This window comes from Oryza brachyantha, chromosome 3 (assembly GCF_000231095.2).
Source record: "Oryza brachyantha chromosome 3, ObraRS2, whole genome shotgun sequence".
NCBI classification, from domain to species: domain Eukaryota; kingdom Viridiplantae; phylum Streptophyta; class Magnoliopsida; order Poales; family Poaceae; genus Oryza; species Oryza brachyantha.
Window position 1 is genome coordinate 5,931,397 of NC_023165.2, and position 22,223 is coordinate 5,953,619.

The following is a 22,223-nucleotide window of genomic DNA, read 5'->3' on the forward strand; positions in this document are numbered from 1 at the left end:
CGATCGCTCATGGCTTCCAAGTCAATACATATCTCTATGCATGGGTTGGATTGGGCTAGCTAGACACCCCCATGCATGATAATTGATTAAGAAAAGAAACCTGTAGTTAGTGGTCAGAGTTGATATATAATTAACTACGGATAATCACGAGCGAGGCTACCTGTTCATGAACTTAATTTTATTAATTCTGCATATTGCAAATGCATGGCCCGTGTGTATGGTTTGTTTGCTAATATTTTTTACTAGTAGAATTGGAACTAGCTAGCTAGTCCCCACACACAAGATTTGATGCGTGTATATATCTGTGATCACTTTTATTTGTTAATTACTAGAGTAGTGGTGCTCTTTTAGAATTTTCGGGGGCAAAAAATTGCTAGCTAATCGAAACGACTTAACCCTAGGTGATTAGGCATGTATGCAAGGATGCCGACGATGTCCAGCCGAATTATACAATTCGACGACCAATAATTCGATCATCTTTGTACGACGTGTCTCTGTAGGGACGATGACATGGCGTCGTTTGTAGTAATTATACATAACACTTCAAACTTAGAATATGTTTTTCTGTCTTTTTCTTCTTCCATTCAAATTAGACTTCAGGTATGTGTCTCACTTTGTAAATTTTGTGGTGTGTGTTCCAATCCTTAATGAGCTGCAAGACGACTGGGCATTTGTCTAGAGCAATCATATTATTCGGTGGTAATTGTCGTTGTTGCACGCCTACTTCAATAACGACAGTGACGAATCTACAAAAGATTTGATTAGATTTTCTTTACTTGTGGGAAGAATATAAAAAGGTAAAGAGTACTAGAAATTTTTGCCAAATGGAATGGTAACTAATTCTTGAAATTACAAAGACATGCACATGTGGCACGTCATTAATTAATTGGCGAATGGTTGCCTAGTTAATGCCCATATACGTATGCTTGTCTAGAACAACGATAACTTAGAGCAGATATAATAATAGACAATAAATTGACTATAACCTGATGTGGAAAAGATATAGAATGAAAAAAAATAGGATTGACTCTCATACAAGAGATAGACTTCAAGAAAATATAGTGAATGCATAGGTGAGAGAAAGAGATATGAGATAAAAAAATTATAACCCATCAAATATGTATTGAGTCCAATATAAGCTCATAACTAGTAAGTTCATTAAACTTGCTTTAACTTTTTAGTGGCATGTTAATTTATTTCTAGTAACTATTTAGATTTACATGATACATATATAATTATTACATAATCAAAACTAAATTATTTCTTGTAAATATGTAATAATTATTACATAATTATTTCTTGTAAATATGCCGTTTGGAACCACCCAAAAATTTAAAGTTGATTTTGGAATTTTTCATTGTTTATTTTTTAGCCTTTGCTTTTAGAGCCCTCAAAACACGTATATAAAAGTTATATTCATAATATTTTTTTGTTTACAAGTATATCATTTGGTTGTTTAATCCATGAAAAATCCAAATAATGATCCCATCGCTTCCTCTAAAAGCTAAAAAACTATATTAGATCCAGTGTTTTATCCTCAATAATGTACCCTTCCAGTCCATTCTCAATCTCATGGGCATATCTTGTTCACAGAACTTTTTCTCTAACTAAACCGCTGTATAACCACGACAACGTTTAATTTATGAATGCTATGTACAGTCATATTTAAGTAGTTGTGTCAACTGATTGGCAGAAAGGCTCAAGCACGCAGTACATATGTAGAGGTGGACAGAAAACTCGTGGCTCGTTAGCTCGCTCGACTCGTGATAAGCTCGGCTCGGCTTAGCTCGGCTCGTTTCATTTTTCTAACGAGCTGAGCTAGTATTTTAGCTCGTTAGAGATAACGAGCCAGCTCAAGCTGGCTCGTGAGCTGCTCGCGAGCCTAACGAGCTATACCAAAGATACACTAATCGTCGGCATTCATTGATTCCACCCCGAGAAGCATGTGTTCAATACTTTATACATTCACCATGTGATTTGTTGGTTCAAACTTTAATATTTAGATACAATTTCATATAATTTACATATTTAAACTAAAAATTTGTCTATATAATCTATTGAAAAATTATTTAAGTTAACTTTTCATGCATGGCTCGCGAGCCTAATGAGCCAGCTTGAGCTTTATAACGAGTCGAGCTGAGCTGGGTTTTTAGCTCGTTACGATAACGAGCCAGACCGAGCCGAGCCAAGCCGAGCTGGCTCGTTATCCACCACTATACATATGCATGTTTTTGGTGTGATCAAATGAGCGTACGACTTCTCCTTAGTGAGAAGGTACAAGAGAATTTGTTGCGAATAGCATTTTCAAGTCTTAATAATGCTACTACATTTTTGTTAAGTTCATCGAAGTTCCTTTTTTTTTAAAAAAAACAACATGATTAAGCTAGTTGTGCGGTTGCTATAATTAACTCGGTACGTACAACGTACATCCTTTCTCGCACGTAGCTTAGGATTTGACAAGTAACTGCAATACGTACAATACGAGTACAATTCTTTTTTAATTTTCACGTGTGAGCATGCACTAATACACATGCGCGTAAAACAATGGATTTTTTTAACATACTCTCAAACATGAGACATTCGTTACTTTAGATTTAAAATTATACTACATTGGTAGCAAATGTAATAGCAATTATATAGTGGTAAAATAGAAACTAAAATATATAAGATTGGAATAATTTGTGTGTCATATACCACATTAAAATAGATAAATTACTAAATATATATTACGAAAATTTAAAATAAAAAATTTAATATACTTATTAAAAATATATAGTCGGATTTAAACTACAACGCTAGCGGTGTGAGTTACAGTAACATTGCACGTAACCATAGGTACACCTTGTCCATTTATGAGAACAAGACCTGCAGCGGTAGCCTCACTAATTAAGGTCTTGTTAAAAGCTTGCAAGTTGTATGCAAGTTTAAACAAAGGGATAAAATTATTGGTGTTTTGTTCTGATCAATATGAAACCTAAAGCTTTGCGGTGTTACATAGTCTAGATGCTAGGAAGAGGAAGACTCTCCTCGGAGAGGAGAGGCTTTCTTGGAAGTAGGGTTTCCTATTCTAGCGAACTATACCTGTTTTCCGACCCGAACCCTTAGCCGAGGAAAGGTGCCTTAGTAAGTCCTTTCTTCCACGCTTCGCGCCATGGCGAGATCAGATCCATGCCCTCGCTTGTCAATGAAATAAGCCGAGTCAAAGCTTCCTTTTCTCTGAGCAGTAAGTAGAGGTATAAGCACCGGGTTGCTATAGAGAGTAGATAATGCCTGGAATAGGGAAATTGAGTTAAGTTATCAACCATGTTGACCTACAATTAAGGTGGATTTTCGAGATCAAAACCGGTTAACGAGTCTAAACCAATGATTGGGAGTAAGGCTCCTCTCCTGAACAAAACAAAAGATTTACATAACAAATCTATAAAAGAATAAACACATCTCGTGAGTGAAACAGAAGATATATGGGATAAATCTACAAAGAAATTCGCACTCTTAGGAGAAGGATGGGCGGCTCACTGTGTAAACCAACGAAGATTGACGATTTAGTAGTAGAAACTAAGAAAAAAAATAATTGGATCGTTCTTAGATTTAAGGAACAAGTAATAATTAAAAAACCTCGTGTGCGCCAAGGAAAACATGAGAAGAGCTCAATTGGACTCAAACTGGGACGCTCTCAGTACCATTTGGTTGACAGGTTGGACTCTGACCGCCCCTATGCCTCTTATCAATTCTGTATGAAAGACTCGGGCCATCTCTAAATTTAGCCACATCTTTCAATATGAGTGGGTTCGAAGTTAAATTTGTTTATCAGTAGTTCCACAAACATATATACACATGAATCTATATCATTTTTATTTAGGTTGTGCTCTTTTGCTAGTTTTTTCTCATATTTTTTCAAGGCTTTACATGCACACTTTTCAAACTGATAAATAGTATTTTTTTTTCAGAAACTTTATATATAAAAGTTCATCATATTGCATTTATATTCTCATTTATATAGTTAAATAGCCATAGTAAAAATCAGATCATCTTTCATATTTACCGCACAAAATAACTTAGCCCGGTGCTTTCACATGCATAGTATACTTTGGTTAGACGGCGTTGGTTGTTAGCTGGCGATGAGGCAGCTGATGGTGATCATATCATTGCGCCAATTCTAGCCATCGAGAAAAGCCCATTTCACGGTAGAAAGTACTGTGCGACAATACATATCTCATCACGCACCCATCTCCACGGATTACTGAAGATAGATTGGCCACATCAACACACTATTGTCAAAAAAGCTAGGGAGAGCAAGGCCAAAATGCATGGCTAGCTAGTGCCCAAAGCAACCTCCCCAAATCCCCCCCCCCCCCCCACTGGTTGCAATGTCATCTGTGCCAGTGCAATGTGTGCCCTGGCCCCCCCACACCGTCTTGTTTTTCCCTTGTGAGCGAGACACCGCGGGGCCATGCCCATGCATGCTGCATTTAGCCAACACCCCCCGCTAGCTTTTTGCCTCGATCTTGATCCATTAGTTGGAGCATCCTTATTCTCTCCTGCCAATGCCATTTTCCATCCAGGGATGGCAACGGAGAATTTTCCATCGGATTTTACGTCCCCATATCTATCCCCGCGAGTTAGAATTTCCCCGTCGTCATCCCGCGAATTGCAACGGGTAAAGAATTTTCCTCATACCCGTCCCCACTTAAACAATATAGTATACATCTCAAATCATATATATAATCCACATTTTATATTAATATAAGCAAACATATATTCACTAATCCATATTATAAAAGTATAAAACTATTATTTATTGAATATAACAATGAATATAATCCCATAGCATGAAAAAAATAAACTTAAAACTCAAATATATTTCTATTAATTGGGTCTCCACATGGAACGAGGACAAGGGACTAAATACGATATCCGTCCCCACGAGACCCGATGGGGACATGTTTTCTCCATTTAATTTCCCGCGGGAAATCAATTAGAACCATCTCCGTCCCCTGGTAGGAGAATTCCCTGCAGGGAAATGGGTAACGGGCCCCATTATTGACATCTCTATTTCCATCCATCCATCTCAGCTCGTGGTGTATCAAAGCGAATGGAATCAACGGCTCAACGCCAGGGTGCAACGGGAGATATGATAGAACTCCCTAGGCTATGCGTTCGTGGATGCCAACAACGATGGCACCATTGCAGCTGCTAGAGAAAATGGCAACTCGCAACCAGAGCAGCAGCTAGCTGCCCTCATGCATGCATGTACCGCAACATATCATGTGTGACCTAGATCGAAGGATGCTGACCTACGTGACATGCACCTTTGGCCATCAGGTGTTCCAATCATGCTTAGACAATCTGGTTGAGTTGATCGATACGGTGTACGTCGCTCGATCATCTGATCGTTCATGATGCAATCATGATCTAATGAACCGGATATATATACTATCACTTTAACTATTGGTACATACTACAATATTTTTTTTTGACCGTAGAACTCTAAATCATTGTTCAGGATTCTTCTATGAGCAATTTTCCCATTCTTAAGGAGGTCCTACGAGGTACCACTGTTTTCTATGTAAAATTTGGTATCTCTAAGATACCAAATTTTACATAGAAAACAGTGGTACTCATGGTAACTTCTAAAGAATGAGAAAAATGTTCTTAAATCTAATAGGAGTAAATTTCATATTGAATTATTTAAGAGGCTAAATTCCGTACCTACGCTAAGTTTCCAATAGGATTTTCCTTATTAATGTTGCCTTTGTGTTGGTTCATGCGTAAGGATGGGTATATGTAAAGTTATTTTCCGGTCCTTGAATAATTCTGTGCACCACAACAGATATTGCACTTTTACAATATATAGAAGTTCCCCTCAGCCTTTTCTCCTTCATCCCCGGTACACAAATATGATTCAATTGTAAACCGGAGAAGCATCAATTATATAGCATTCAAGTTGACTATGATTTAAATTGTGCTATGCCCAGATGTTTTTTTTCAATGATTTTAGCAAACTAGGACAGCTTTTTCTTAATTCGTGTGTTCATAGAGCACACATGTAAGTAAAGTCGATATAAATGTGTGCAGTGATGCGTACGTGTGCGTGTCTCCATGTCCGTGAATTAACCCCAAGCCGGCCACTAAAAAAATAGCTAAATTTTGTTGGTGGCACAGAGATAAACCCATGAACCAACAACAACCGTAAACAGTACTCCTGCTCCTCTCCAGCAGCGTGATTGAACCCAGAAGTCGCGGCATAATTAATTGTGTGCTAGCTAGGTCAGCTAGCTAGCTAAGCGCCCTGATTAGCAAGGTCGACCGGGAATGAGACGGACAGAGACCCGGATATATGTGAACTCCAAGCCCCTCCATTAAAAAAGAAGGTTGTCACTGGGCTAGCTAACAGCCCCTGCCACACACACCAACGCGAAGAAACCTTTCCAGGGGCGTGTTCATGTCCCATGTGGAAAACCCCACGATGTGTTTGTGGGAAAGATTTGCAGCAAGAGGCCAAATTACCTACTGCCCCCCTGGCGCTTAGAACTTGGGGGAAGGCCAGGACGCAATGGGCGGCAATGGCAAAGCTAACCATCTATTGGTGGTACTACTAGCTACCAGCTGCACTACTCGATGATGAGACGAAGGAAAGTAGGAGTAGTAATTTGAGATGGATCGACTGGGGAAGAAGCCACCAATCACCATTGGATGTGTTCTATTTGAAGATTGAAAGATAAAAAAGTATTTGAATTTTTTTAATATATTTAATGGTATAATAATAGAAATAATGAGTATAAAGTTAAAAATCTACTTCCTTTGTTTTATATTGTAAGACTTTCTAGCATTATCTAAATTTATCAATTAAAGAATGTATATAATTTATATATATGCCTAGATTTATTGACATCTATATGAATCTAGGTAAGACTCTTACCTAAAAAGTCTGAAACGGAGGAACTAGTTGTTAAACTTTTTGTATATAATTCTTTTAAAACACACTGTTTTTTTAAAAAAACATACGTATAAAAATCAAAAAATAATAATGTAAAGATAAGCAACAGAAAATTAATTATTAATTATTAAAAAAAATATAAAATAGATTAATATGATTTTTTAAATACAACTTTATTATAGAATTTTTTTTGTAAAAATACACCGTTTAGCAGTTCGAAAAACGTACACGTAAAAAGTAAAAAATAAATGAGGGACTTACTTAATTATGGTCATGGTCGAACACGGCCCCTAGTAAATGATTGTGCGCAAGCGCACACGCACGGGTGGTTGGGTGGGTGATGAGTAATGTTCTGCTGCCGGACCGCAATCTTCATATTTTCCAATAGGATGGCGTGTGCATAGAGCAAATCAGCCACGAATTTCCTCCCAAAAGAAAAAGAACAACCAATTTGGTAGTACTGTACAAATTATTACTGTCATTTCTGGAACACCGAATACCTAATCATTTTTCCAAAGCAGAACTATATAAATATAATACACATACCGAAACCAACATGCGCTCACTGATACAAACAGAGGCACCACGTACCTAACTGCTCCAGAACGCAGGTACTACGTGCCTGCCGTTCAAGTCATATGAAGCAACGTAGCCATCCATGTCACCGTATATTGATTGCTCTTTTTTTTTTCTTTCACAAGATTTGATTTTGCACTCGTCGCCTTTTGAAATCCTGTGCAAATTATGCATGCATGTTTGCATATGGGCCGACACGAGTTAAGAAAGAAATGGGGGCAAAGTAGTAGTACATGCACAGTGGGTTTGAGATTGACATGGACGCTTCTAACGTTGCCGATGGCCCTTTTTACACATGCGGCGTCCACGTGGGCAATCCAGACGCGCTCAACCCAATCATCCCGACGAAAAGCAAACGAGAAAAAAAAAAGAAAAACCAAGCTCTCTTTTTATTTTAAGCAGCAGAGACTAGTAGTAGGAGGAGTAATTTTCAGAAGAAAGAAAAAGAAATAAAGAGAGGCAAAATTGGCAGGCTCGTCAAACCTTTCGAGTGCGTCCGTGTGATGTGGCCGGGTGGGCGTCCGTGTCTCTCCGCTTGTCTCCCCGGCCTCCTCAAATATTCTCAACCCCCCAACCAATTCATTCCCCCCAGCTTCCTTCCTTCTTTGCGCCGGCCTCCTCGTCTCCTCTCCCTGGCCGTGCCCGGTCTCCCCTGCCTCAGATACGCGCGCGCACGTACGCACGCTTGCTTGCACCTCGCCAGAGACGGTGAGCTAGCCCTGGCACGCAGGAGAAGCGGGTTGAAGTGGCGGCGGCAGGAGCGGGTTGCTGCTTAGATAATTATTTGTCATGGCTCAGGAGGACGTCGTCGGCGGCGGCCACCTCCTGAGCGACGCCGGCCTGGCGCTGGGCCTGTCCCTCGGCGGAGGAACGGCGGCCGACGGGCCGGCGCAGCACCGGCGCCCGTCGCCGCCGCAGTGCCCGCTGGAGCCGTCGCTGACGCTGAGCATGCCCGACGACGCGGCCGGCGGCGCGGCCGGGTCCGGCGGGGGCGGCGCCGCGCACAGCGTGTCGTCGCTGTCCGTCGGGGCGGTGAAGAGGGAGCGCGCGGAGGAGGCCGACGGCGAGAGGGTGTCGTCGACGGCGGCCGGGCGGGACGACGCCGACGACGACGGGAGCACCCGCAAGAAGCTCCGCCTGACCAAGGAGCAGTCCGCGCTCCTGGAGGACCGCTTCCGGGAGCACAGCACGCTCAACCCGGTACGTCACGTACGTCCGCCCGCGCGTACTTCTCACGTTCTATTGACTTGCCGCTTCTAGTCTGCACAAAGCTGCAGTTACCTACGTAAATCAGGCCATAGATACATCCAAATACAAGCATAGCACATAATATTGATTTGTAATTTTTTGTTCGTCTTTTTGTTGATCAAATATGAGTCGCTGAATGAAACCACCGCTTTGTTTCTTCGAGCAGAAGCAGAAAGTCGCTTTAGCGAAGCAACTGAACCTCCGGCCAAGGCAGGTGGAGGTCTGGTTCCAAAACAGAAGAGCAAGGTTAGTATTTCTCTCTCTATCTATTTTTTCTTTTGCAAATCCTTTTCCTCTCCTGAGACCAAGTATTAATTTGCAACATGTACACGAGCCAGTGTGCACAGATATGCATCACACATGTACTCCTACAACTTTTATTATCTCAGCAAGAACCTTCAGCGGGGGGACCTTGCCTTCGCTAGCTTTTTCTTTACGTAATTCAATCATGTTCATGCATGCATGACAAGGATTATCTATATATGTGTAGAAAACTACTCTAGTAGAAAACATTTGGGCGGTGCAGTTTGTGGATGTGGCTGATAACCATCTATCGGTTCGTTTCGCTCACACGCGTTGCACCCCATGCAGGACAAAGCTGAAGCAGACGGAGGTGGACTGCGAGTTCCTCAAGCGCTGCTGCGAGACGCTCACCGAGGAGAACCGCCGGCTGCAGCGCGAGCTGCAGGAGCTCCGCGCGGTCAAGTTCGCCCCGCCGCCGCCGCCGCCGCCATCCTCGACGGCCCACCAGCCGGCAGCGGCGGCGCCGTTCTACATGCAGCTCCCGGCCGCGACGCTCACCATCTGCCCGTCCTGCGAGCGCGTCGGTGGCCCGGCGTCCGCCGGCAAGGTCGCCGACGGGGCCAAGGCCGGGCCCGGCCGGACCACCACCCACCACTTCTTCAACCCCTTCACCCACTCCGCCGCCTGCTGATCGATCCATCCGCCGCACGCGCGCGCGCGCGCGTGCATGAGTCTGCGCAATTCTGCACCGAACAGACATGCCACTGTTGCTGACTGCTAGCTAAAGCTAATACCACCTCACGTCACAGGTAACTTATACACGTGACACAAGGACGACATACATGGCGACGACGATCGACATGATCATCATCATCATCCTCTCGAGCTACTGTTTCTTTGCCTGGGGGGATTCCAGCTTCCATTAGCTAGTAAGTCGATCATCAATCAATCAATCAATCATAGCCTTAATGATAGGATTAGTCAAATTAATAGCCGGCCGCAGCTAGCTAGCTACTCTAGTACCCGATCCATGTATATTTCTGTGCATGCATGTAAGTATGTAACTGTGTGCCCCTCTCTCATCTAGTTAGCTTTTCTTTTTTTTTGCTTCACAAGGCTAGTTAATTTTCAGAGGGGGATCAGATCATGGGCAGTGCAGTGGTACGTGGTACCATTAGCTAGATAGATTAAGCTTGTACACTAGTAGCACTACTGATGGATTAAATTCTTGGATAGTGTCACACACGCAGTACAGCAGCGTTGGATTGGATAACGACATGAGCTAGGCAGATATAGCATGCCTGCCTCCCTCCTGTTCGCTTGGCCCTGTCGGGTGCGTGTACATGTGTTTACTTTTGTATGGATATACGTCTCAATGATTGTGTGTGTCGGGGCTCCCAACTCCAAAAATTTATTGAGTTGCCATCGCTTTCGCCTCTGCTGATTATTGATTAATCAGGAGGAGAGCGCGACTCGCCTCTCGTCTTTCCGTTTGCTTAGAGACTATAAACTGGCTATATACTTATGTGGAGGAGAGAGGGGATGAGAAAGAATGTAAACAGACTGTAAGCTTGTAGCCAGCTTAGGTACAGAAAAAAAAACTATGTGAGAGTGATATGTGGGTCCTGTATTAATGATGAAGGACTAACTAGTATATGGGTCAATAAAAAAAGACTATAAAAAATCTTATAGCTAACTTATTATCTATAGTATTAGTCTTGCTCTTACTTAGGACTTGAGAGCGAGCGGTAGCCGTCTGGATCTCTCTGCAGCTCAGCTGCACAGCCTGCATCCCCCCATATTAATTGACCTAAGTCAAGCAAGGCAATTTTCACACGGCCACCGCTCACGACGGGCTCTTGCTTTTGCTGGTACTACGTAGCCCATACACGATCGATCGGTTGCAAGTACTGTTGGACACTGACGGTTTCCGTGCGATCATACTGCTGCTGCTACTACTACTCATCAGCTGTCGTTAATACCATGCCAGTTCGTTGAGTAATTACTGCACTTAGGTGTAGATAGTCAGGGTCAAGATTAATATGCGTGCGGATCGTGTGAGATGAGCGATGGCACGACCAAATCATGACACGTAAAAGGCGCTTCGCGGCGTCGGCGTGGTAGTAGTTAACATGGGAGGCATATATCGGGCATGCGTGCCAAGGATTGAGCCCAGCTGCCGGCGGCCGGCGCGGAGAGCACGTACGCGCGCAATCGCTGGAGACGGCCACGGCTGCGACCTCTACTGGAAAACTCGCAGTCGAATCATTCCGACGGCTAGATTGCTGTCGATCTGCGCGGCGGCAGCTGGCACGTACGTAACCCTGGCCGTTGCGTTGGCCCGGGACCGGCTGTCTGGTATATGCCGGGGGGCATGCATCAACCTCGCAGTCGCTCGATCCCGTCGTCACGCATTACGTGTCGGGACCGGCCGTTACCTGATGGATAACTGCTTTGGTCGGTTGCCGCCTTCCCGGTGGTCTAGCAGGCAATCCCACCGCGCCACTGGTGTGGAGCCAGCGAGCGACAATGTTAAATCTGGACATTGTGTTCAATCAATTTATCATTTTAATTAGATACTAACGGTTGTTTACAGGACGGCCATCCGATCTATCTAGGAGTTGGATTCGCCGGTGCACCGTGCAGCCACGAATAGTCCGGGTAGAAGCGGAAGGAGGAAGTAAAATTGTTTCGACTAGAGGCGTCCTACACTACAACAGAATTATCTTTTTTTTTTCGCAGGCAGCTAAAATTCATTTTCGTAGGTAGTTAAAACACATGTCTAGACATCAAATCCACACAATCATTCTTACCGTCCCACTATCAATCACTTGTTGTTTGGAAGCAAAAATAATAGTCTTTTGACTTTCACATATTTTAAACTTATAATGTTTATTTAATCCATTAAATAATATTAAATGACAAGGTAGTCAATTAAAAGTTTGTAGATATGGTTGAACTCTATAACTTTTATATAGAGCAAATCTCTGTACGAGCTCATCTAAAACATAGGTATGAGATTTTTTTAAAAAATAAATCTGAGATGTTATAACGAATATTTAGGCCTCTAACCAATCTGAAATGAAAAAATTATCAGCTACAAAGTTTTAGATCTTGTCATGACCTATAATTTTGATATAGAGTTTATTTTACCCGACTTTGTATTAAAAAGTCAGATATAGATGTGTATTATTTTGAAATTTGATTGTCGCAGTCGAGTCATTAAAAGGACTTTCATAGACGAGTCACTTTGTGGTCCGCCTATGAAAATACCATAGCTTTGCAGACGATCATCTTACTTACTTGCCTACTATAATAAATTTTTGCAATTGGGTTATGTCCTCCCCTCGTGACCGAGCATATTGCATAACATCTTCTTAACTATCCGACTGGAATTTGGAGAGTAATTCGTAAGAAAGATATTTAAATAGGAGAGGGATGAGTTTAACGAAGTCATATCTGAAGATTGTATCTGTGTGACAATGAATTGTACATTGTATATAACCATATCAATGATGATGAACAGGATATACTATATCTGAAGACAATCATGTGGTATGCGTTGGCGCTACAGAGAAACGAAACTGTGTTATCGTACACGTATATGATTGAGTTTAGCTATAGGCTGATGATCTGGATGTCTTTATGTCGCTTGACATCACTAGTCCAGACCGATCGAACTCTAGACAGCTCTCTGAACTCCTAATTTTCTATACTCTGTACAATATACTACAACCAGTGCCGGGGAAATTGAAGGGCCCGTTCCCCGTGAAGGCGATGAAACGTAGCACAAACGAGTTTACAACGGTCACACACCGCGCATGCACGCCGCCCTGCACTGCAGCAACGCATGCATGCCTCCCGTCCCCCGAGAGTTAAATGCCGTTGCGCCTCCGTGCGCGCGCCGGTGGACCGTGGACGCGTCTCGCCCTGCTCCCCGCGCGCATGGCGATCGACCGACCTGCTGTGAATTCTGGACAATGGCGTACCCACCGCACCCCGCATCGGCGACGGACGGACGTACGTTCTCCCCGGCCCACTCATGCACGGCGCGCCGCGCCGCAGCGTCGGCAACAAGCTGGGCGGGCACGTTCGGTCAGCCTGTCCCGAGATCTGAGGCAACGATCTGACGAGAGGCCTGTACTCTGTGCTCCGCCCGCGGACGGCGAGGTGTTCCTGTGTGTTCGCGGGGGAGAGGGACCATCTCCTGTGCCTCTCAAGATCGGTGCTGCTATTAGGCCGGCCGTGGCAGGCTCTCTCATCATTCGCATGGATTTACCTGTGGATACGCCGCGGCAGCGGGCACGCCCACATGACGTGCCTCGCGCAATCATTTGCCACCCACGACCACCATATAGCAGATACTTTCTCTCCTAAAATAAATTAATTTTTATTTTTTACTACGATGTTTAACGTTTTATATTATTTAATTTTTTTACGATCAATTTTTTATTAAATGATAAATAATAAATAGTATTTTACGTGTGACTATTTTTTTAAATTTCTTTAATAATTTTTAAATAAAAAGAATGATCAAACGTTAGAGTCAAAAGTTTGTCTTATTTTTCCAGCCGTCCTACTACTATATCGATTATTGGCTCAGGGCCTCAGGCTTTGGAAGGAGTGGTACGTATTCCGAATAGATTGTGTTCTGGATATATACGTGCTTTCTGTACTAGTAGCGCGTACTTTCCGTACCTATCTTTCTCGCATCGTGCGTGACAATTTATTCGGGCGTACAATCAAACGATCCTATTCTACGTACCAAGCTGTGCACATGACCGGGGATGAGATCGAATATGATATGGAGCGTGTGTACCTACCGGCCGGCGATAGAAAGATTGTTTCTGGACTAAAACTGCCCTCTGTACTGTCATCTCAGGATTGATTTGAGGGCACGAACGGGCGGTTTGCAGGAGAGGAATACAATGCACGAGATCTACTCGTAGATTTCCGTCTCCCTTCTTCTATACCACGTTATCGATGGTGAGGTCGCTTTTTTATGGTTATTATTTATCGTCACTGCAGTTTATCTGCGACGAGGATGGGTTTGCTTTTTCTTCCAGAGGATCAAATCAATCAGATGAGAGATTTGGAATATATCCGCAGCGAATTGGAACCTGGCTGACGACAAGATTCTCTCGTTGCCGACGTCCTGCTTTCCAGCAAACACCAAGGTTCAGACAACAGAAGGAATTGGTTGCTTTTTGGGTGTTCATCTAATGAACCAAGGGTGTATTTTATTCAATATATATGTTTTCAGTACCTGTCTATGCATAATGCGACCGCTTTGCATCAATGACAGAGCACGCAAACTTACGTTATGCTAATTTTTCGGTAGCATTAGCATGAGCGTAGACACACGTCGTGCATCTCCAACGACCATACGACAAAGTGCGAGACCACCTAATTAGCCAAAGTAAGTTTTTCTAGATGAAGTAACTTTTTTTTTTAACTCAACCAAATTAGTGAGCTGTAGCTACACATTTGACCATCGCCGTACAGAATGAGTAGATCATCCTAGGTAAATCTCGCTCCGTGGCATTTAATCCAAACCGTCGATCCTGTGATCCGCGGCCCAGAAAAGGCGCAAGCCCGTGGGTGGGTCCGTCCTTCCACTACACGTACTACCAGTAAATAAATGCGACCGGAGCGATGCACGCGGGCTAGGCGAGAACAAAACCTCGCTGCAGGCAGAGAATTCGAATCAGGTAGGCAAGGATGATCGGGTGAGGTCCATAGATTCTTCACCGGGCACGGCATGCGCACGCAGCTCGCATCGGACCTTCTCGAATCCCGATCGGTCGAACGGACCAAATTTTGGAGCCGATAGGACCGACGAGTTCCACGTTAGATCTCGAGATGGGCCGCCGGGCAGGAGCAGACGACGACGACACCATCCATCTGATGGGCTGATTTTACAGAGAGGCCAGGCCTTTCCTCCTGCCGATCCCGTGAGGCGTGAATCCATTCCGCGCGCCCCATCCGTTCAGCGTGAGCATGTTTCCTCCTCGTCGCAATGAATGAATGAATGTATTGCGGGTTCATACGTTCAGCGTGAACGCTTCGGTATCGGCGCTCGGTCGGCCATCACGGGGGGGGCGCTGGACTAGTGTGGAGTACTCGCACACAATTGATTCTGGCGCAAGCCGCGCACAGGCCACCGTCACGCCGGCAGCGCGTCGAACGGTCGCGTCGGCTCCTGCATGCGTGATTAACCGGCTCCGGCTCCTGTCACGGCGGTGCAGATCTGCGCGTTTGATGTGATCGCCGCCGTGGCCGTGGGCACAGCATAGGTTTGCACCGTTGCAGCACGGCGGAAGCCGCGGGCGTCGGTGGCGCTGGCGCCGGCGCCGCGCGTGGCTGGGAGCGAGGACGGACGGTGGCTGGTTGCTTCAATTGTCGGTATGCTCGATGGGCCCAATTTGTTGACAGCCTAATGGGCTTTCACTGGACATGTACTTGGACAGGTACACTGGCCTGGAGCACCGGAAGTGGTTTCGGCCCATAAACATCCGTGTCGTATGTAATGAATGGTGTTTTGGGTCTATGATCCTCCTCCACCCCATAGATAATCCTTTTGAACACAGCCTCTACAAGCCACACGACCCTTGCTGATAACTTAAAATTTCAAGCCAACTAGTGATCGAAGATCGGCTTCGTCCTGTCCTCTCTTTAGTCTTTATGGTGAACTAAAGTAGGGTACGTAAAGTTCTTCAGGGTGCAATCAACCCAATCATTTTCCACGTCGCTGTAACTAGTAAGGCTTCTACACATTGCCTTAACAGCGACAATTATTTTATCAACTTTTCCCGTGTTTGAAATTAAAATCGAGAACTTCTTGTCATTTTTCCCGTCCAGCCATGCTATGTCACGTCTATGTCAAAGTTGTGTTAGGCACTAGTACAAACTTCACACGGCACGAGCCAGGCCCGCAGGCTCACGTTTTTGTCCTAGGAATCTCCTGCGTTACAGCATCACCGCTCGGCCATGGAGACTAGAGGAGACCACAGCCATGGGTCAAGAGTGCGAGGCTTTTCCGGCCAAGAAGGTTCAGCTATTGACGTGCAAGTAGAGTGTAACATGCCAAGTGTGGCTTGATGCCTGATCCATACTCCCTCATTCAAAAAAAAAAAAAAACCAATTCTCCGGTTTCCGTGTTCGACGTTTGACCATCCGTCTTATTTGAAAAACTTTTAGAATATTAGAAAAATAGTCACACATAAAGTACTATTCATGATTTATCATCTAATAAAAATAAAAATATCAATCGCAAAAAAATTTGAATAAGATAAAGAGTAAAAAATTATAGGTAAAAAAGTGAAAAATTGGTTTATTTTGGGACGGAGGAGTACGTCCCTTGGTTTTGTCTACAGTGGAGGAAGCAGATACCCGATTTTTTCTTATGCTTATGTTTATAAAATAAAATTTAAAATTTTAACTTTAAATTTAGAGTTTTTTAAGTTTATTTTTTAACTTTGGCTTTTAGATCACAAGAATACATATATAAAATTTATATTCATAATTTTTTTATTTATAATATGTTTTTTGATTTTTTTATTAAAAAACCATATGATCATCCCATAGTTCTATTAACGGTCAATGTTACTGTCCCGTCAAAGACTTTTGGAACCACAGAAGTACAGAGCTACTCTGCTTTTGCTACTATTTTACACTCACTCACTATCGCTTGTTCGAAACACGGAATTTTACGGATTTTTTATATAACCGTATGAATCGATCTCAAGAAATTTCTTGAACCCAACTACAAAACTTAAATGCTCAGAAAATAGCAGCTTTAATTCTTGAACCATAAGTGGACCGACGTATCCACCAATGTTAGAGTGCCTTCTTTCTGTAACTATTTTTCTATGCGTTTCGGATCCAAATGGATTAAAACTATAAAGGTTGCGATTATATCGAGTATAGTACAATTAGCAAATATATGATGGTCCTGTCTGACAAATAGGTTTATTTCCAATGTTTGGGTAGACTGTGATTCGGATATGCAAACCTACTAGGGAGGATGGGAAATTGGGAATTGTCACGCCCAGAAATTTACACCAAATTTCTGAACAATAGCATGTATTAAATCTCGGTCCAGGCATCAGCCTGAGTACACACTATGACAAATTAATACACAGTTCCACGTCTTAAAAATAAATAAAAACAATTATCTATCGAAATACAGCGGAAAAGGAAAACAAACTAAACCATCTATCTTCAGCTTCAGCTGGCGATGACGGCTCCACACCACAGGCATTCTCGACGGCGGACTGAACCTTACTTCAACCTTCGGAACAACCTTCTGACTCAGGCTCTGGCACTTGCTCTGGTGGGGGAAAATTAAGCAAGGCTGAGTACAAACCACCGTACTCAACAAGTAACACCCAAGAGAGGGAGAATAACGAATGCAATAGGGTAACAAAGATATGCTAAGGTTAAATTGCACAAAGCTACAGTAATTTAGCAAACCAGTAGATAAAATAGACTGAAATAAAAGTAAAGTAAACAATTAAAATAAACATCCACTGTCCAACGTTACACCACGTTGCAACAGGCCTAAACCATTGTCCAGCGTTACACCACACTGCAACAGGGTCAACCCTCTGTCCAACGTTAAACCACGTTGCGACAGACCCAAACCATTGCCAACGTTACACCACGTTGCGCAGGGTCAAACCAGTTCCAAGATTAATCAGGTTATTAATGGTTCAACTAATCCCAGTGAATCTGTCCGTTCGTCCAATAACCGCGGGCACGGTTATTCGAATAGTTTTACTCTGCAGAGGTGTACAACCTTACCCACAAGACATGGCTGCCAAGCATGTTACCATGCCCCAACGTATCACCACAATACCTCAGTACGGAAACCATGATAAGACCTTTCACCTAACCCTCCCTAGACAATCGCACCACACTTCAGGTTTCACCCCCTCCTTTACACCAAGTCGGGCAGTCCCCTCTTGTGCCTTGGTAGATCCGGAAGCAGCAGAGGCTTTCGTTACACCACGATTGCCCGTCCATACACCATCACGCTTATCCTTGCCTCGGTACGTCGAATAGGGACAAGCTAGATTACGAGTCTCACCGTTGCCCATTCTGGCTTGTGGTTAGTACGTGTAAGACCTTCAGGGTTTTCTGAGAACCGGTCCTTAATTGCCATGGGCACGACTCTCAAAACCATGCACCCACAGCCCACCATAAGCAATATTTTAGTTGTATTAATTCTCAACGGGATATTAATAATGATTACAACCATTAAAGGTCTATTATGGTGTAACAGTAATTAAATAATAATTGGTGAGCTAGTTGAACTAAGCATGGCTAAGCATTGCCTAACCCTAAGTCTAGTCAAATTAACCCTGGGATGACAATAATAATAAATGGGGATCAACGGGTATAAAGGTAAATGCCCAATAGATAAATAAAGTAAATACATTTGAATACAATGCATGTTTGAATGTAAAAGCGGAGGATTTTATAATCATAGGTTCAATATGATCAAAGAAGGGTGCCACTTGCCTTGCTTAGACCCACGAGGAACTTCGGCGACGACTTCGAGAACAAACGGCGCTGCGACGGGGTCAAAACCTACGACAAACAAGGCAAAACAAACAAAACAGGCTAAAAAACTACTGAAACAGAGAAAGAAATTATTTTTAATGGATTCTTGGCAATTTTAAGAATTTAATGAAACTTGAATGGACCTAAACGGAGACTAGATGAATTACTTATGAATTTTAGAAGTTTTCTGGGTTTTTAAACTAAAGAGAAAAGTCCTAAATCAATTATTGCGCAATTAATGGGGCTGCTGACGTCAGCGAGGAGAGAGGAAGCTGACGGCTGACAGGTGGGGACCACCTGTCGGTGAGAGAGAGGGGGAGGGAGAGTGACACGCGGGCCCGGGGAGGAGAGAGAGGAGGAGGGGCTGACGGGTGGGACCCGCTGGCCAGTGAGAGGGAAACAGAGAGGGGGAGGAGGGCGCGGCTGGTAGCGAGCGGCGCGACGGCGAGAGTCGAGGAGAAGGAGAAGGTGGCGACGGCGATGGCCGGCGGACGGCGGCGTGGACCGGCGGGTATGCGGCGGACGGCGGCGACCCAGTGGGTGGCCACGCGAGAGATGGCGACGGCGCTAAGAGCGGCGACGCCGAAGGGAGAACAGCGGTGGCTCGGGGAGGACGACGACGACGGCGCGACGGGAGGGCGACGGCTTCGGCCGGAGCGGAGGAGGGAGAGGGCGGCTGAGCGGCGGTGGAGACGAGCGGAGCGGCCAAGTGGCAGCGACAGAGGAGAGGAGAGGCGGCCTCGACGGTGGCGCGGGGCAGCGACGGCCGGCGACGGCTCGGCAACAGGGCGGTGGCAGCTCGGGGAGAGCGACGGCAGTGACGCGACGAGCGCGGCGGTGCTTCGACGGTGGCGGGGTCGCGTCGGCGACAGCAAGGCGAGGGTGGCGGCTGGCGGACGGGCGACGGAGACGGCCGAAGCGCGCGAGAATGCGGCGGCGGCGTCGGCTCTGGCGGCCACGGGCGGAGAGGAAAAGAGAGGGATAGAGAGGACAGCAACGGCTTACCGGCGACAAGGACGGCGGTGGCAAGTCGGCGAGGGCCGAGGACCGGTGGGGACGGCCAGCACGAGGTAGATCGGCGGCGGCAATGGAGATCGCTCGGTGGCACTAGCGCGGTGGCACGACGGACAACGACCAGCGACGGCAACGGTCGAGAAGAGAAAAGGAATCCGACGGGGAGAGGAGGGAGGAGCGGTGCGCGACGACGGCTTGGCGTCGTGGCGTGTGCGCGGGGAGGCAGAGGACGATGGAGGGAGGGGAAACTGTGGCGATGGCGGCCGGGGACTGGCGGCGGTGGTGACGGCAAGGGAGACGACGCCCGGGTGGCACGTCGGCGGCGAACAGTGGCGCACGCGCATGGCGGTGGCACATGGGCCGGCGGCGGCTACCAAAGGGGAAGAAAAAGGAGGGAGAGGAGAAGAGGAGAGCTCACCAGCGGCGACGGAGAGCGGCAGCAGGTCGGCGAGGACGAGGCAGAGGTGGAGACGCGGACGAGCGACGGCTTGCGACGTTCGGTGGCGAGACCGGCCAACGGCGTCGAGACGACGGGGCACGGCGACGGGAGGGACGAAGGGGGCGGCGACGAAGCTCGGCGACCACCGGTGGCGACGAAGCCCGGCGGAAGGTCGGCGAAGACGAGGCGGCGGTGGTGACGCGGGTGGGCGGCGACGTCCGACGGCCGACGAGGAGATCGACGGCTGACGGCGACAGAGGGAAGCTTCGGGCGGAGAGGGGGAAAGTGGCGGCGGGGCGGCGGCGGGGATTTTATAGGGTGGCGGCGCCGGCTAGGGCGGAGCGGCCGGTGGAGACCGAGTCGACGACGCGGCGAACTCGGCGGCGGCGGTTGCGGCGGTGGTTGCAGCGGCGGCGTGGCGTCCGGAGGTGTCGGGGCGGAGGCGGACTCGGCCGGCACGGCGCTGCACGGGCGGGGCGCGGAGGCGGGGTTTCGGTCGCTGACAGGTGGGCCCCACCTGTCAGTGGCGCGAGGGGGGAGGGAGGCGAGGCAGACTTCGCCGCGGTGCGGGCGCGAGAGCGGGAGCGGGCGAGCTGGGCCGACGGCCCAGGCGGAGGGGAGCGCGCGCGGGGGGGGAGGCCGGCGGGGAGTTGGGCCGGCCCGGGAAGGAGGAGAGGAAAAAGAAAAAGGAAAAAGAAAAGGAGGGGAGGAAAATTGGACTTCGGCCCAATTTGAGAAGGAAGGGAAAAAGAAAGGAAAAAGGAGGGAAAAAGGAAAACCCCATTTTTACCGAGTTTTAAGTTAATTGTTTGGCCAAATTTTATACTTCTGCAATTTGAATTTAAATCCAGTTAATTGATTTGCGAACCTCGATTTAATTGAATTAATTTCTTTAGAGGGATTTTTCCTGAGTTAATTAAGCCAATTGTTATTTACGATTTTCTTTTACGATTTTAGGCTTGGGATGAAACTCCGGGCGTGACAGGAATACAGTGTGCAAGCCAAATTTACGAAATTAACATCATTCTCACTTTCTCAGTATTTTAAATATTATGAGTTTTACTTCAGTTTTTAAACTGGGAATTTAGGTAATTACTCTCTAAACTTCCTGTCCTTATCTATCCAATAAAACTTAGGATGGAATATCCAATTCTATAACCTATAATCGTAATCCCACCAGGATATTATTTCCATTCTCCACCCTTCACAGCCCATTTTTCAAACAAGCGTACTGTGGAACACATGGTTGGATGGTTTTCGTCTGTACGTTCATACCATATCATCACAAACATTAACAAAGAACATTATTTTTATATTATTTACAAAGAAACAATATCGATACGGTTGGAAACTTTTAAAAGTTTTCAACCCTACCCATGTATACAATCCATTTGTACTATTTATACTGTCAGTCTTTTTTATGGTATCTTGATTTGTACAATTGTAGTGTCTAGCATGTAGAATTTGAGGATACCTTTGATTTGAAGAAAAAACATATGAATCGTGTAGAATTTAAATTCTATAGAAAATTATTATTTGATCATTTCAAACTAATAATTGGAACTTCAACAATTCGATGAAGTTTCTATTGAATAAATCGAGACGAGGAGATTTTGTAAGGAACTTAGAACTAACCCAGCAGATCATCTATCCTATCGTCTATTCTAAAAATAGATGATGTGAGGAAAAAAATGGTTCTAATAGATCATCTATCGTATCGTTCATATTGGAAAGAGAACGTCCAGAGATGGATGTTCTCTCTCCTCTATCTATATTTCAATATCCAATCACAAGAGAAGATAGCAATATCAACATGTGAGAGGATGGTTGCAAAATATTAATAAAATATATATGGATGCAATATGTATGTTCTGTTGGAGTAATATATGATATAAATAGAGAATCTAATTTAAATGTTTATCCAAATGATAGTATGAATGATGGAATTTGGATAAGCTGCTTGGTTTGCTCTTAGCATGAGGTCCGGTAAACCTCATGGAAGCTTTTCTTTGAGTATACCACTCTTCTTGAATTCATGTGTTTTCTTTTATCCATTCAAACATGTATTCCAAATTTTTGTGTTTTTCAATAATCTATTTACACTTACATATTGTTAAAATCCTACATTTTTTATTCGTGTGTTTTCCAGTCTTACGTTTCAGTTTTAAATCTCGTGTTTCAAAGGGCTCTAAGGTGTTA

At 45.0% G+C, this 22,223-nt stretch overlaps 1 protein-coding gene across 2 annotated transcripts; it reads left to right on the forward strand.

Annotated features, from left to right (window-relative positions):
- The first annotated feature begins 8,019 nt into the window (after positions 1 to 8,019).
- Positions 8,020 to 10,376, forward strand: LOC107303744 (homeobox-leucine zipper protein HOX19-like). 2 transcript variants are annotated; one of them, XM_040521540.1, is made up of 3 exons: positions 8,020 to 8,722; positions 8,928 to 9,007; positions 9,353 to 10,376. In XM_040521540.1, the coding sequence occupies exons 1-3, from the start codon at positions 8,303 to 8,305 to the stop codon at positions 9,693 to 9,695; spliced, it is 843 nt and encodes a 280-aa protein (XP_040377474.1). In that variant the 5' UTR covers positions 8,020 to 8,302; the 3' UTR covers positions 9,696 to 10,376. The 2 variants fall into 2 exon arrangements, with proteins under 2 accessions (XP_040377474.1, XP_040377475.1); XM_040521541.1 differs by having other exon boundaries at positions 8,022 to 8,713.
- The last annotated feature ends 11,847 nt before the right edge of the window (positions 10,377 to 22,223 follow it).